At 36.8% G+C, this 13,624-nt stretch overlaps 1 protein-coding gene across 1 annotated transcript; it reads right to left on the reverse strand.

Annotated features, from left to right (window-relative positions):
* Nucleotides 1-933: 933 nt before the first annotated feature.
* Nucleotides 934-5,588, reverse strand: LOC104217158 (uncharacterized). The gene is made up of 5 exons (XM_070168684.1): nt 5,507-5,588; nt 5,368-5,418; nt 5,132-5,213; nt 1,918-2,031; nt 934-1,386 (listed from the first exon to the last, which is right to left on the reverse strand). Exons 1-5 carry the CDS (start codon nt 5,566-5,568, stop codon nt 1,222-1,224), a joined length of 474 nt encoding a protein of 157 aa, XP_070024785.1. The 5' UTR covers nt 5,569-5,588; the 3' UTR covers nt 934-1,221.
* Nucleotides 5,589-13,624: the final 8,036 nt, after the last annotated feature.

Below are 13,624 nucleotides of genomic sequence, written 5' to 3' on the forward strand. Positions count from 1 at the left end.
AAACTTAATAATGAGGCATGTTATACATTGGATGGCAGAGCCATGAAATGATCAGTTAAAGTAAACCACAGTGGCAGATCATGTTAAAAATCAACAGCTAAGAAGACTGATTAGTGAGACAGTGGAAGATTATGAATACAAAGGCTAGAAAAGGTCTAACTACGACACTTTAAGGTTAAACTGATTAACTTGTGTTAGTCGTAAGCACACCGTTAATGAAACAGTAGAAAGTAGAAGACTGAAAGAATACACTGTCTCAAGGATGTTAACAGAGCAGAAAAATGAGGCTTTGATTTATCTATCAACTCTTCCGACTTGTTCTTTAACTAAATGCCCTATATACTACCTCAAGCTTTATAACTTATGTTAGGCTTATACTTTGTGTTCGTTTAGGCTCAGCACTGAACAAGGATATATTTGGGACAATATACTACCATGCTTTAAAAGCTTGTATATGGAGTAAAACATGAAATAGAATTGTATTTTTTGGATAAATTCAACATCACTCAAGGATGAACTATGTACCAGCCTTCATGCTTCTGCTTTTCTATTCACACATAAGACATCCAAATTGCAAATCCTGCAAATGGAACTGCTCGGCTATTTACTATACAATAGAACTGCTTCTTGGTTTCCTTCACTCGTTCTGTTAATCTCAGAAAGTTAATTTCTTTTATACATCTCCATTCTGGCAACAAAATTGGCGTGCCTTCTAATCTAAAATGATTAGTCAAACATCTAAACTCCAATCAAACTTATGTTTTTTCTCCTTTTGGACATTCGCAAGTTCACAACAATATAGAGTTGCTTCAAAACGGTAAAATGGCCATAACTTTGTTTGGAAAACACACAACTATTTGGCGAAAAACCTTGTTTAAAAGTCCTCACATTCTACAATTTCTATAAAAGATTAACTGACAGAGTACAAAAGTATACTCCACAACCTTTTCCGATAGAAATTTATTCATGAACCAGCATGAAGTTCAAGTATTCTATTCAACATGGAAGTCTCCCAAAATTGTCTAAAATTAATAATTTAACTTGCATTGCCATTTTCCTCCCCTACTTAATAAAGTGGAATTCAGAACTTCCACAAATAAGAAAAATAATGCAAAGAGTAGAAGAATGAGAAGAAAAAAAAAATCTGAGACAAACTTAAAACTTGAAGGGCACACTGCGTACAGTATGGTGTGCTTCCAATAAAACTATATGCTAACATGGTTAGATTTTCAAGCTTCTTAATGTTGAACTAAGCACAGAGAGATTGCTGGGAGCTCTCTGCTTATAGTCTTTCTCCAATGCCATTGCGGACAAAGATTGCAGCTCTGAGCTCTCCTTGTCCTCCTTGCTTCGCCCTTTACTCAGCTGCGCAATGGCAGACGTACACTGGAAACAGCAATATATAAAGTGAGTTCTCCAAGACTGTGTATGATAAAAAAACAAGAACCTTCTTCGTTAACTAGTACGAGTAATTAACAGTTGATGAAGTTTTAAGAACTCTCAGTATTTAGAGAATTCAATTAATGTAAAGAACTAGCAAAAATGCAGGGTAAGGCTGCGTACAATAGACCCTTGTGGTCCGGCCCTTCTCCGGACCCCGCACATAGCGGGAGCTTAGTGCACCAGGTTGCCCTTTTCTTTAATTAATGTAAAGAACTAGGGACATACAGGACCGGAGTGCAATTCTGGACTCCCAAGTCGGAAAACAGCGTGCAGAGTGCAATGATGCCTAACGTCTTCGATTTTTTCTGTGATTTTTTTCCGGATAAGTAATTTCTTATTTATTTTTCCAAAAATCTAGAGCACTTTTATTTATTTCTTTACATCTAGAGCATTAACATATAAGAAAACTAGTAATCTTAATCAAGGACTATTTGATCAAATTTTAGAAAAAGAGAGACAAACAGAAAGACTGACCAAACATATGCCAAAAAGTGCTCTGGTACTCTTGCCACCAGTCAAGTCAATGGTAGATGCATAATATTTCTTTGCCATCTGAAGGTTTTCTAGTCCACCAAGTGTATAGAGCACCTGTTCCACCCAGAAAGAACGATGACGAGTGATTATTTCCGGCAACTATCAGAAAAATGGAACAGTAATTCCAGTCGACATTGGGGAAGCACGTTCTTCATGAAATCAGAAAATTAACATGCAACCCAAAACACACTTATTCTTTAACCCTGGAACCCAGTTGGTCCAAGAGAGCACGCAAGTAATATGAGCCAACGTTTCCCTTAAAAAATTACTGAAGCAGATATCAGAATCCTTTCCATTTTTAATCCATGAGAAAATACATTGAAGGTACTTTAAGTACTTCCTAGGTTCACCATTTACATCATATCAGCCTTTTCATCACTATTTTCCTCGATCTATAAGAACACCTTTCTCAGGTCTTACAAGATTCAGTAGCTAATCTATTACCTCACTATAGTTCTAAGCCAGACATAGATACAGTTCACATAGAACCTGAACAGGAACTAATGCGGAAATCATCAGGCAATAATAACCACCAGCTTTTTCATTTTTGTGACCAAGTTTTTTTTTGGGCCAAAAGTGTTTTTTTTTTTTGCCAAAAGCACTTTTGGCCAAAAAATGAGGTGTTTGGCCAAGCTTTTGGAAGGAAAAAAGTGCCTTTGAGAAGAAGCAGAAGCAGTTTTTGAGAAGCAGAAAAAAGTAGCTTCTCTCCAAAAGCACTTTTCTGAGAAGCGCTTTTGAAAAAAATACACTTAGAAGCAGTTTTCAAAAGCTTGGCCAAACACTAATTACTGCTCAAAAGTGTTTTTCATATTAATTAGCCAAACACAAGCTGCTTCTTACCAAAAACACTTTTTTAAAAAGTACTTTTGAGAAAAGCATTCTCAAAATAAGTTGATTTTAGAAGCTTGGCCAAACGGGTTATTAATGACCCACTCACCCCCAATCAAGAGTGACATACAACGAGGGTAATAAGTTCAGGTGCAAGCAGACAGGTACATCGTCCATCTTCTTATTATTTCCTCTTTTTTTCCTTTATTTTTTCTTTTCTTCTCCTTTAGATTTCTCTGAAGGATTTGGACCAAATCCACATTTTTCCTAATTAACTATCATATCTAAAGACTTGTCCATTTAATTTCAAAAACAGACGCCCTCAGCTTCTTCTATCAAAGAGTGGAGGTTTTAGGTATTTCTCTAACTAGAGAAAGATTCATTTTGTTCAATAAACTAGGTCCACATAACTGTCCCATGATAAAGCCACTTGTCCTGATATTTTTGTGCCTAAGCAAGCAAAAGGGAGGGAAACTAATCTTTCTTTCAGTGGGCAACCAAGAAGTTGGAATTTGAAATTAAAGTGAAGAACGAATAAGCTCCAGGGTTCGCAAGTCCAGAGTCAGCACAATGGGAAAATCTCTACAGAATCAGATTGAATTCTAGAAAATTCCTCCTCTCTCATCTTCTCCCTATTTCTACACATTGATAACTTCTTAAACTCTAAATATCACTTTGTTACTGATTTCTAGTAAACTTCTGACTAAGCAAAATAATGTGCTCTGACAGCTTCATTAGTTCATTACTGATAGAGAGAGAGACAGAGACAGAGAGACATGAAAGGGCAGCCCGCTGCACTAAGCTCCCGCTATGCGCGGGGTCCGGGAAAGGGCCGGACCACAAGGGTCTATTGTACGCAGCCTTACCCTGCATTCTAGCAAGAGGTTGTTTCCACGGCTCGAACAGCTACTAGCCACACTGAACCGCTACTCCAGTAAGATTGGGAATTTGAAGAGCTAGTCAGACTACTAGCCACACTGAACGGCTACTCCAGTAACAACCTAGTATCAGACCAGCTCAGATGGGGGAATGCACATGCAGGAAGGTACTCCGTGAAAGCAGCCTACAAGTTATCAGAAGCTCAAAATGCAATCACCGACCACTGGCCTTGGAAGCTAATATGGAAAGGTAAATTGCCGCCTAAAGTTGCATGTTTCAACTGGACTGCTCTCCATGGATCATGTCTAACACAGGACAACTTAGTCTGAAGAAATTTTTAGATTGTCAATAGATGCTACATGTACCAGAGGAAGGCAGAATCACATAGCCATCTCTTCCTACACTGCCCAGTTGCAGCAGACCTCTGGAATATGTTTATTTCTCTTTTTGGACTCAGATGGGTCATGCCACATAACATCAGGGAGGCTTTTGAGAGTTGGAACTTTTGGAAAGTTGACAGCACCATCAAGAAAGTATGGAATATGGTTCCTGCTGCTATCTTTTGGAGTATCTGGAAGGAACGGAATACCAGATGTTTTGATGGACTATCAACTACTTTCCAATCTCTCAAAGCTAATTGTATTATGTTTTTATACACTTGGGTTTATTTATCCCCCATAGATTCCCCTGATAGTTATTTATTTGAATTTTGTTAGCTCCTTAGTATTAGCCTGAACATCTGTATTGGAGCTGACATTATTCCTTTTTGCTATATCTCTTTTGTAACTATTATGCATCTTGTTGATGCCAGCAATGAAATTAATTACTTCATAAAAGGAAACAGTTCGAATCCGTGACCTCTTGGTCACATGGCAAAGAGACATGGAGACATGGAGAGAGAGAAACTGGTTGGACAGCAACCTAGATTCCCGAGCCTCCCTCTTGATAATAACTTTTGCATTTGGTAAAAATAGCTGCTAGAAAGACCAAATATGAATCAATCTACTTTCTTTTATCCACTGAACTAGGTGATAAATGAAGCTTCATGAGCAACTTACGCAAGAACAAAATCGTATTAATAACTATAATACCAATACCTCTCAAAAATGGATGCAAGCTCACAAGGATTGCAAGCTATTATTAAAGCACCTCTAATACAACAACAACAACAACATATCCAGTAAAATCCCACTAGTAGGGTCTGGGGAGGGTAGGATGTACGCAGACCTTACCTCTACCCCGGAAGGGTAGAGAGGCTGTTTCCGGGAGACCCTCGGCTCAACAGAAGAGATAATAATTTCAGAAAAGAAACGAAAGAAGAGATAGGTAACAACAAAAGAAGCAAGAGAAGTGATAATAATATCTTAAAATAGACCAAATATATTAAAGCACCTCTAATAATTTTATTAAAAAGCAATGATAAAATATGACTTGAGAAGTCTCTTACATCAGCGTAGGCTAGGTGATATAAAGGAACTGTCGGTTGAGATAAGATCAGCTCCTCATAGCAGAAAGCTGCTTGCTTGTACCTAGATATGATATGACAGACAAACACTTTCACTTAGCTAGTTAGGGTAAACTGCAAAGCATGGATGAAACAGCAGCTAAAGAAGGTATCAATGGAATAGAGTTGCCTCCAAGCCATTAGTATTCCACTCTGAACACTAGAATAAAAAATCTTACATTTGCAGGGAAACATATATTTCAGCAAGCTCTCTCCAATCAGCCATGAATCTACCAAAACCACGAAGAAAAGAACAAGGATTAACGTCGCAACATATTTATTACTGTTAAGATGCGATGCATATTAGATTCTTCTTACAAGTCAAGATACTTGTTAAGCCAGTCAATTGCTGCTGACGTATTGCCTTGCGCCTTTGCCATGGCTGCCCTCCTCTTATGTACAACCTAAAGGATATCAATAAGATACAGAAAATATATGGCTTCAGCTTTGAGCTATTCTTCTTCTTTTCCAAATTAAATGAATGTAATCACATATATTTCAGATGTTTTATGTCGATAGCACATTAAGTTAAAAACCATGTCAATAAAGTTAAAAATCACTTTTAAATTTTTTATTCACAAGATGCAGCTCTTTTATTATAACGGTGGTTTCCGGGCCAACTTAGAGTGCACCTTGACTATTCCACCAGGTACTCACCCAGGTAACTTTGCCACCAAGACGTAAGACGGTAACTCTGCCACCAAGACGTAAGACAGATGAGAAGAAATCGCCTAGTGTTTTTTTCTATATTGGAATTTGAACCCTTATCTCCAAGGTCCCACCTACTTCATTCAGAAGATACAATTTTAAGTATATATTTCAAGTTCAATGACCAGTTCTCATATAATAAGTTCCAAATTCCTATTTCTAATCACTAACATTTTCATGCATTAAATTTTCTTTTTCTTACATAATAGGATATGACTTTACCAACTCAAGTTATTAGCACGTTAGGACAATAATAGGTTAAAGTTACAAAAATGAGATTACACTGGGTTGTTGTTGTTGTTGTTGTTAGAAAAATGAGTATTTGAAGTTGAAGTTGAAAAAAAGTACATAGTTGTGTTTGGACATGAAGTTCACTTGGAAAAAAAGTTGAAGTTTATGAGTTAATGGATACTTATTCTTGATGGTAACCTTGTTCAACTGCCGGTAATCAATACACATTCTCATCGATCCGTCCTTCTTCTTAACAAATAACACTGATGCACCCCAAGGCGAAACACAAGGTCTAATGAAACCTTCTCAAGCAAGTCTTGCAACTACTTTTTCAACTCTCTCAACTCAGGCAGGGGTATACGATACAGCGGGATAGAAATGGGCTGAGTACCCGGAGCCAAATCAATGCAAAAGTCAATATCCTTGTCGGGTGGCATATCCGGCAGGTCTGAAGGGAATACCTCAGGGAACACATGAACAACGGGCACAGAATCAATAGTAGGGACCTCAGCACTAGAATCATGAACATAGGCCAAATAGGCCAAACACCCCTTCTCGGCCATACACCGAGCCTTCATATAAGAGATCACACTGCGGGTAGAATGACCAGGAGTCCCTCTCCACTCTAAACGTGGTAAACTCGGTAAGGCTAAGGTCACAGTCTTGGCATGGCAGTCCAAGATAGCGTGATAAGGTGATAACTAGTCCATCTCCAATATGACATCAAAATCAACCATGTCCAGAAGAAGCAAATCTACATGAGTCTCAAGACCCCCAATCACAACTACACATGAACGATGTACTCGATCTACCACAATAGAATCACCCACCGGTGTAGCCACATAAACAGGAGCACTCAAAAAATCACTATGCATGACCAGATACGGTGCAAAATAAGATGACACATAGGAGTACGTAGATCCCGGATCAAATAAAACTGAAGCATCTCTGCTACAAACCATAATAGTACCTGTGATAACCGCATTGGAAGCCTCAGCCTCGGGCCTGGCTGGAAGAGCATAAAATTTGGGTCGTGTATGATTTTTGAGGAAAGAGTGTAAAGCACGAAGAGTGATGTTGTGCCGCACGATGTACCATTCCGTGTCGATTATATTGATTATATGGTGAGGACAAGAATAAAAGCGCGAAGGGTGATGCCGTGCACATTTTCATTACTTGATTGCTTTGGTGAGGACGAAAGTAAAAGCACGAAGGATGATGTCGTGCACTTATTGATTTCTGGTTCTTTGTTGATATCCGAGATATATTGTTTCTTTCAATTATCTGTTGTCTTTCTATTCTGAATTGATATATCCCCCGCAGCATGCTACCCCTCCCATATTTGACTGTTTATTTATGTTCTTCTTTTTCGTTGTATATAGTTGAATTGCACAGGTTGTTTGGTAGTCTGGTCCTAGCCTCGTCACTACTTCGCCGAGGTTAGGCTAGGCACTTACCCGCACATGAGGTCGGTTGTGCTGATACTACACTCTGCACTATGTGCAGATCCCGGAGCAGCTTTTGAACCGTAGATTGGGTGGCTACCTTCAGTCCACGCGGAGATCTAAGGTAAACCTGCAGACGTACGCAGGCCCTGGCGTCTCCCTCTATCCCTTTATCCATGTTTCATTTCTTTGATTCAGAAACAGTGTACCGTTTATTTTATTTTTCGGACTTTGTATGTAGTAAATCTTAAATCGTCTGTGACACTGTGACACCAGTTCTGGGTGGTTAAGGTTTAAGCAGTTGTATTAGTTACATGTTCAGATACTCTATTGCTTTTCTTCCGCTTATTTTAAATTTCCGCTGTTTACACGTTATTGCTTTATAACTGTTAAAGAGAATAAAAAGGGTAAAAAGGTTATTTGTTCAATAGTCGGCTTGCCTAGCTCGCATTAGTAGGCGCCATCACGATTCTAGAGGGTGGAAAATATTAGTATAACCAAAGCATGTTAGTGAAGTTAGGAAATTATTATTAGTATTCCAAAAATGAAATGTAGATGAAAGAAATTTCTATGAAAAAGAAAATATGCAGAATATACTAGAATCTAAAAAATTAACTCATTATGGACAAGCTATTCATTTCTGGCAAGATTATGTGGACTAACAATGAAACAAATCTGCAGAAGCCGATCAGGTCAGTTCTCTTTGAAGAGTATTGTTTCCTATCTATCAAATATAAGTAGATAGATAGTATAAATGTTTTTCAATATTCTAGAATATATAATTTGCGCCAATTATATACGACCTTAATGTTTATTCCGTCTTAATTAGGTCATCAAAACTATTGTGTGTCATCCTCTATAATTAACAAAATATTAAGTCATGTCATGCTAACCTATACAAATTAAAACTTTTAAGTCTAAGAAGAACTTGAATCCCCACAAAACCCAAAGAAAATAAATTCCACACAAGGATTTTTCTTAATTAAAAAAAAAGTTATCTTATTTAAGAGTATGTTACAGATGGGAAGAACTTGTGTGAAAGGTTTAATCAATTTATATGTCAACATTTTTGACAATTACTGATTTCTAAAAATCTAAAATGTTTAGCTTTTTGTTTTATTCTTTGACTCTCTATCTCCTCTGTCATGACCTAAGCTAAATAGTTTGAATGGTCTCAAGTGGAACATTGAGATGCCTGTAAATCCTAAGAGGCTCGTCTCTCTGCTTATTATAATTTACAACTCCTTGCAAACTTGAAAACTTAAGATGAGATTTAAGAGTAATTCAATAATTTTTAATTTCAGAATGAACTATGACATTGATTTTCTATATGTGCTTACTGTTTCGTACTGTTTTGAAAGAAAACTTTTGAACAGTTCCTTGATACCCACTCGTTTTTCGTTTTCTTTCCAGGAGATATCCTAGTTTCAATTTCGTTTTCTTTCCACGAGACATTTTTACCCTTTCTTTATTATGCTTTGCTTTCTATCGGAATGTCATTTTTATTGACATTTAAAGAAAAAGGCAAATGTGCAAGGTCACAACAGAATGTGTTAGACCATTTGAACGAGAATTCACCAATTTGAGTTTTTACTTTTTTGACTCTAATTACAAATATCTAAGTCTCTACGTGTTAACCAAAGATCTTGGAATTATTGGCATGGAAACTAAGATTTCAAAAGTTAAGGACACTTGGTCCAAAACTTAGAATAACAAGCTCAAAAGTTAAGGACAATAGATCCTGAACTTACAGTTACAAGTACAAAAGTTAAGGACAATAGGTCCCGAAGTCCTGAACATAGACTAACAAGCTCAAAAGTTAAGTACAATAGGTCCTGAACTTAGGATAAGAAGCCCAAAATTTAAGGATAATAGGTTCTGAACTTCGACTAACAAGCTCAAAAGTTAAGGACAATTGGTACTGAAGTCCTGAACTTAGAGTTACAAGTTCAAAAGTTAAGGACATGTAGTCCTGAAGTCCTGAAAGTCCTGAAGTTAAGTTCAAAAGTTAAGGACATGAGCAGAAGGGTATTTTTGTCCGGGCAGTTAAAGTTTATTAAAGCAGTGGCTAAAGACTAAGACATTTTAAACAGTGACTTAAAAGTAAATACATGTGTTATTAGTGGTTAACCGTGCATTTCCCCCTAGAAAATATAACTAAAGTCGATAAGATAGATGTCTTCGATTTTCTATATTCTTACTTCTAGATTTATAGCCGGCCATAGAATTAAAATCCACATTATATTAGTAAAAATAAAAAAATAAAAAATATTTTTTGAGAAAAACTATGTTTGATTTTTTGGGTATAAAATAGTATATCAATTATTCTTTAATCAAACATTCTTCTATAAAATTTATATACTGAAATATAAATACACATTCTAGTAAATATTATAATTAGATAAATTAACCTAATTTCTACTATTATGATACTTTTTAACTCAATATCATATTCAAGAGGTACTTCAAAATTACATATAATAATTGCATGTGATATTTACACTTATTGATATGGGTTGACGCGCAAAGCGCATACTCAAAAAATATGAAAAAAAATCTTCTTTCGTGTTTAGAGTTAATATAAGAAGTCCTATTTTTTAGAATTTTAAAATCTATTAAAAGTTTCAATCGATTATCAATTAGAAATGGTTACTTATATATGTCTACAGTCTCGATTTTAAGATCTAACTCCTCGCATAAATACTAAGTAGATAATTTAAATACTAGCTTAGATCAAATGATGGATTTTGACTGGAAAAGTATTATTTGAATATTAAATAAGGAAGATTATAAATTTCTTTTCAATTAAAAGGTCCTTGTTTGAACTCGTAGCATGTCGATTTTCAATCGATTTTGAATTGAGTAATTATTTTTAAAAGATTCAAAATAACACATCAAATATTCTTTTCCATTTCAATTATAGTGCTATTAAGTTAGTTTTGGTTCCAAATTTCAAACAAAGATTAATTATATTTGTGAGCACGTGATTTTTGCTTCACGGAAATTACTCCAAAAGAAATCAAAAAATAAAATAAAATCCATTCGGGTACAATTTTTGAGAATTTGCGTGACATTTTGATAATTGTTCTGTTCGTAAATGCTCACCTTGCTATAGTTGAAAATACAAAAATACGCGTGGCATGCATTTAGGAATTAATGGTACATTTAGGAATTAATTAACCATAATTTGGTTAAAAGAAATTCACGAAAATATGCATATGTGTTTCTGTGCATTTTGTGATTTTAGTTTTAATTATAGGTATTAAATAATATATGTGTAATTTTGATTGTATAAATTATTTAGGATTTTTGTTTAAGTTTTGATAATTATAAGAAAAGAAAGAAAATAGTTAAAACAAAGAAAAATAGGTATTGGGCCACCCTAGGTGGACCCAAATTCAGGCCCAAAACAGCCCCATGCCCGGTCCAATTTGGTCAAGCTTCCTGACGCCTCAAACGACGTCGTTTTGCTCCTTTTAATTAGAGCCGTTGGATTAAATCAATCCAACGACCAAGATCTCATCTCCCTTACCCATTCCCTGAACCCGACCCGCTGCTTGGATTCGGACCGACCCCTGGCTAAAACCAAACGACGTCGTATTTCTTTAGTTCCCTTAATCCTGGCCATTGAGCTTAATTGATCCAACGACCAGGACTAAACCCCCCACCCCGTATATAAGACCCAATCCATCACCCCACGCCCCAAACCAAACCCCCTTGCCTACTGTTCATCCCCGTCCCCAGAAACCCCCCCCCCAAACCCTAGCCGCCTTAGGATTCCCCCGCCCTAAACCCAGCCACCCAGACTCCGATGACTGCCAAAACAACACCACTGAACCTACAAACCACCCTGAACACGAATCCCTGGTCACTTAACTTCAAATCATCTCCAGGGTTCTCGAATCTTCGATCAAAGATTCGAGCCAAAACCCTAAATCACCTAATGATTCCCAAATTCACACTAGCTACTCCCCTGACATCCCTCATACCCTAATCAACGGTGGTTTCGTTCGAATCTAGGTAGAACTCTTCGAACCACAAATCTGAGCTCAAGAACCCTAAAAATCGAATCCATAGGGGTCTGTCCAAATCAACAAAAGTTCGGGGTCTAATAGACTTTTACCGAGGTGTTCTCAGGTGAGAACACTTCGATTAAAGTCCATTCACCCCGAAAATGGTCGATTCCAAGTTCGAGCCTGGGTCAGTTTTGATTTCAAATCCCCGAGGTAATTTCTGCCCTTTTCTTTTATTCTCTTGTGAATTCTATTTGTTTTCATGATTAGTTTGGTTTGATTCTGATTTTCTGTCAAACTCTGTGTTTCCTGAGGTGATGTTTAGTTTGTTTTTGTGTTTTAATGATTACCTGCGGTCCATTATAGCTTGTATAGTCGTGTAAATAAGTGTCGTCAATTAATTTGTTTGAAATTAGAGGAAAACAGGACAGTAGCTCAGCAAAGTCTGTATGCCAACTTGTAATGAACCTGTTGAATATGTTCAGTTTTGTCTGTTGAAATAGGCTACTCATTCATTCAGTGACCTCCTGATCTTCATAGAAGCATGTTCATTAGTCATCACTGCTTCGAGCTTAGCTTGTATAGCCTGTTCATTAGACCTCCTGTTCTCAGTCTTTTGCTTTGTTTGGCTGTGAGTTGGTCAGGATTGGCTCCCAATATGACCAACTCTTGCCATTTTGATTAGCACCTTTGTTTGATTTTGTTGAATCATTGGTTGAACTTAGGCAGAGAGTTGGGTATAGCTGTAGAAATCTAGCTGACCCACCTAAAACCAGTATCAAGTTTAAGTTGATTAGTTAGTAATCAGGGTTAAGCTGATTAGCTAATAGTCAGTAACTATTAGCTAAATTCAGAGGGGGGTTTATATACTGACTGTTAAGAGTTAGGGTAATACAGTAATATACAAGGGTTAAGGGTAATTTTGGCATTTGACAGAGTTTAATCAGGGATTAACTTAAGAACATGTCAAGTGGTATTTAAAATACTATTAATCTAATGACAATGGGGAACAAGACATAAGGGCATGGGTTTATTTGAATACTATAACCCCTCCCATGACTCTTGAGTAAAACAAATAGGACAGGCATGGGGGACAACATAGTAGGGATCAATAAAGACATTTAGGCATGGAAGTTAAGGGGCATGGGCAGAGTTAAGTTCTGAAAGTATCAAGGCAGCCTAGTGCTTGCCAACTTTGCCTATAAATAGGCTCATTGAGAACAAATAAAGGGCTGGTCTTCCAACTTTGAGAGGTCAATTTAGTTTTGAGAAGCATAGGCTGGTTTTTCTAATCCTAAGAGACCACAGAGAGATTGAAAGAAGAAAAATCTGCTTTACTTTTACTGTTGGAATCATTATTCACCTCTGTTACTGTTGCATTGAGAGTTGTGGAAATTTGCTGAAAGTTTGTTGGTCCATCTTCTATTGCAAACTCAAGTTTTGGTCATATTGTGGTGGTTTATATTGATGTTGGGCATTTGGGTTGTATTCTGGAATTTTCTGGTGCATTTGGTGTTGTTGCGTGGCATTTTCTGAAGCTACTGTTGGGTTTTAATCTACTGTTGGGTTATTTTTGTTACTGATGTGTTATTGTTGTCCGTTTGCTTGTTGCTGTTGTTATTACTGCCTTACTGCTACCCAGCTGCTGTTGCTGATCTTCTTCCTCTTCTTGTTCTTGTTTCCAATCTCAGGTACACAACTGATACACTATCAATGTAGGCTGAAAATTGAAACGTGAGTATAGAAATGAAGTGTTGAAGTGCCTCTTTCGAATTTGCTTTAGTTGTATATTGAATGTTAAGCTATGTATAATAGTTCATGTATTCCATTAGAATCATGTCTGGGTTTGTTTGTATGTTGTTTCAATGGGTAATTGTCTGGGCATAGCTGTCAATATAATTAGAGTTTGTGTTGACTCAGCATTTGGTCTAAAAGGCAAGAAATCCGAAATAATGTAGATCTCATGTTGATTTCAGTTTCAAGTTGAAAGTATGTCTCCATAGCTTTAGTATTGCAATAGTGAGTTGACAAAGTCATTA

The sequence above is a fragment of the Nicotiana sylvestris genome, chromosome 1, assembly GCF_000393655.2.
Source record: "Nicotiana sylvestris chromosome 1, ASM39365v2, whole genome shotgun sequence".
In the NCBI taxonomy this organism is placed as follows: domain Eukaryota; kingdom Viridiplantae; phylum Streptophyta; class Magnoliopsida; order Solanales; family Solanaceae; genus Nicotiana; species Nicotiana sylvestris.

Coding starts and splice junctions, on each gene's coding strand:
- LOC104217158 (XM_070168684.1), bottom strand. CDS start 5,568: ATGGCAAAGGCGCAAGGCAATACGTCAGCAGCAATTGACTGGCTTAAC. Junction 5,419..5,506: donor CTTAACAAGTATCTTGACTT/GTAAGAAGAATC, acceptor TGGTTTTGGTAG/ATTCATGGCTGATTGGAGAG. Junction 5,214..5,367: donor ATATATGTTTCCCTGCAAAT/GTAAGATTTTTT, acceptor TATCATATCTAG/GTACAAGCAAGCAGCTTTCT.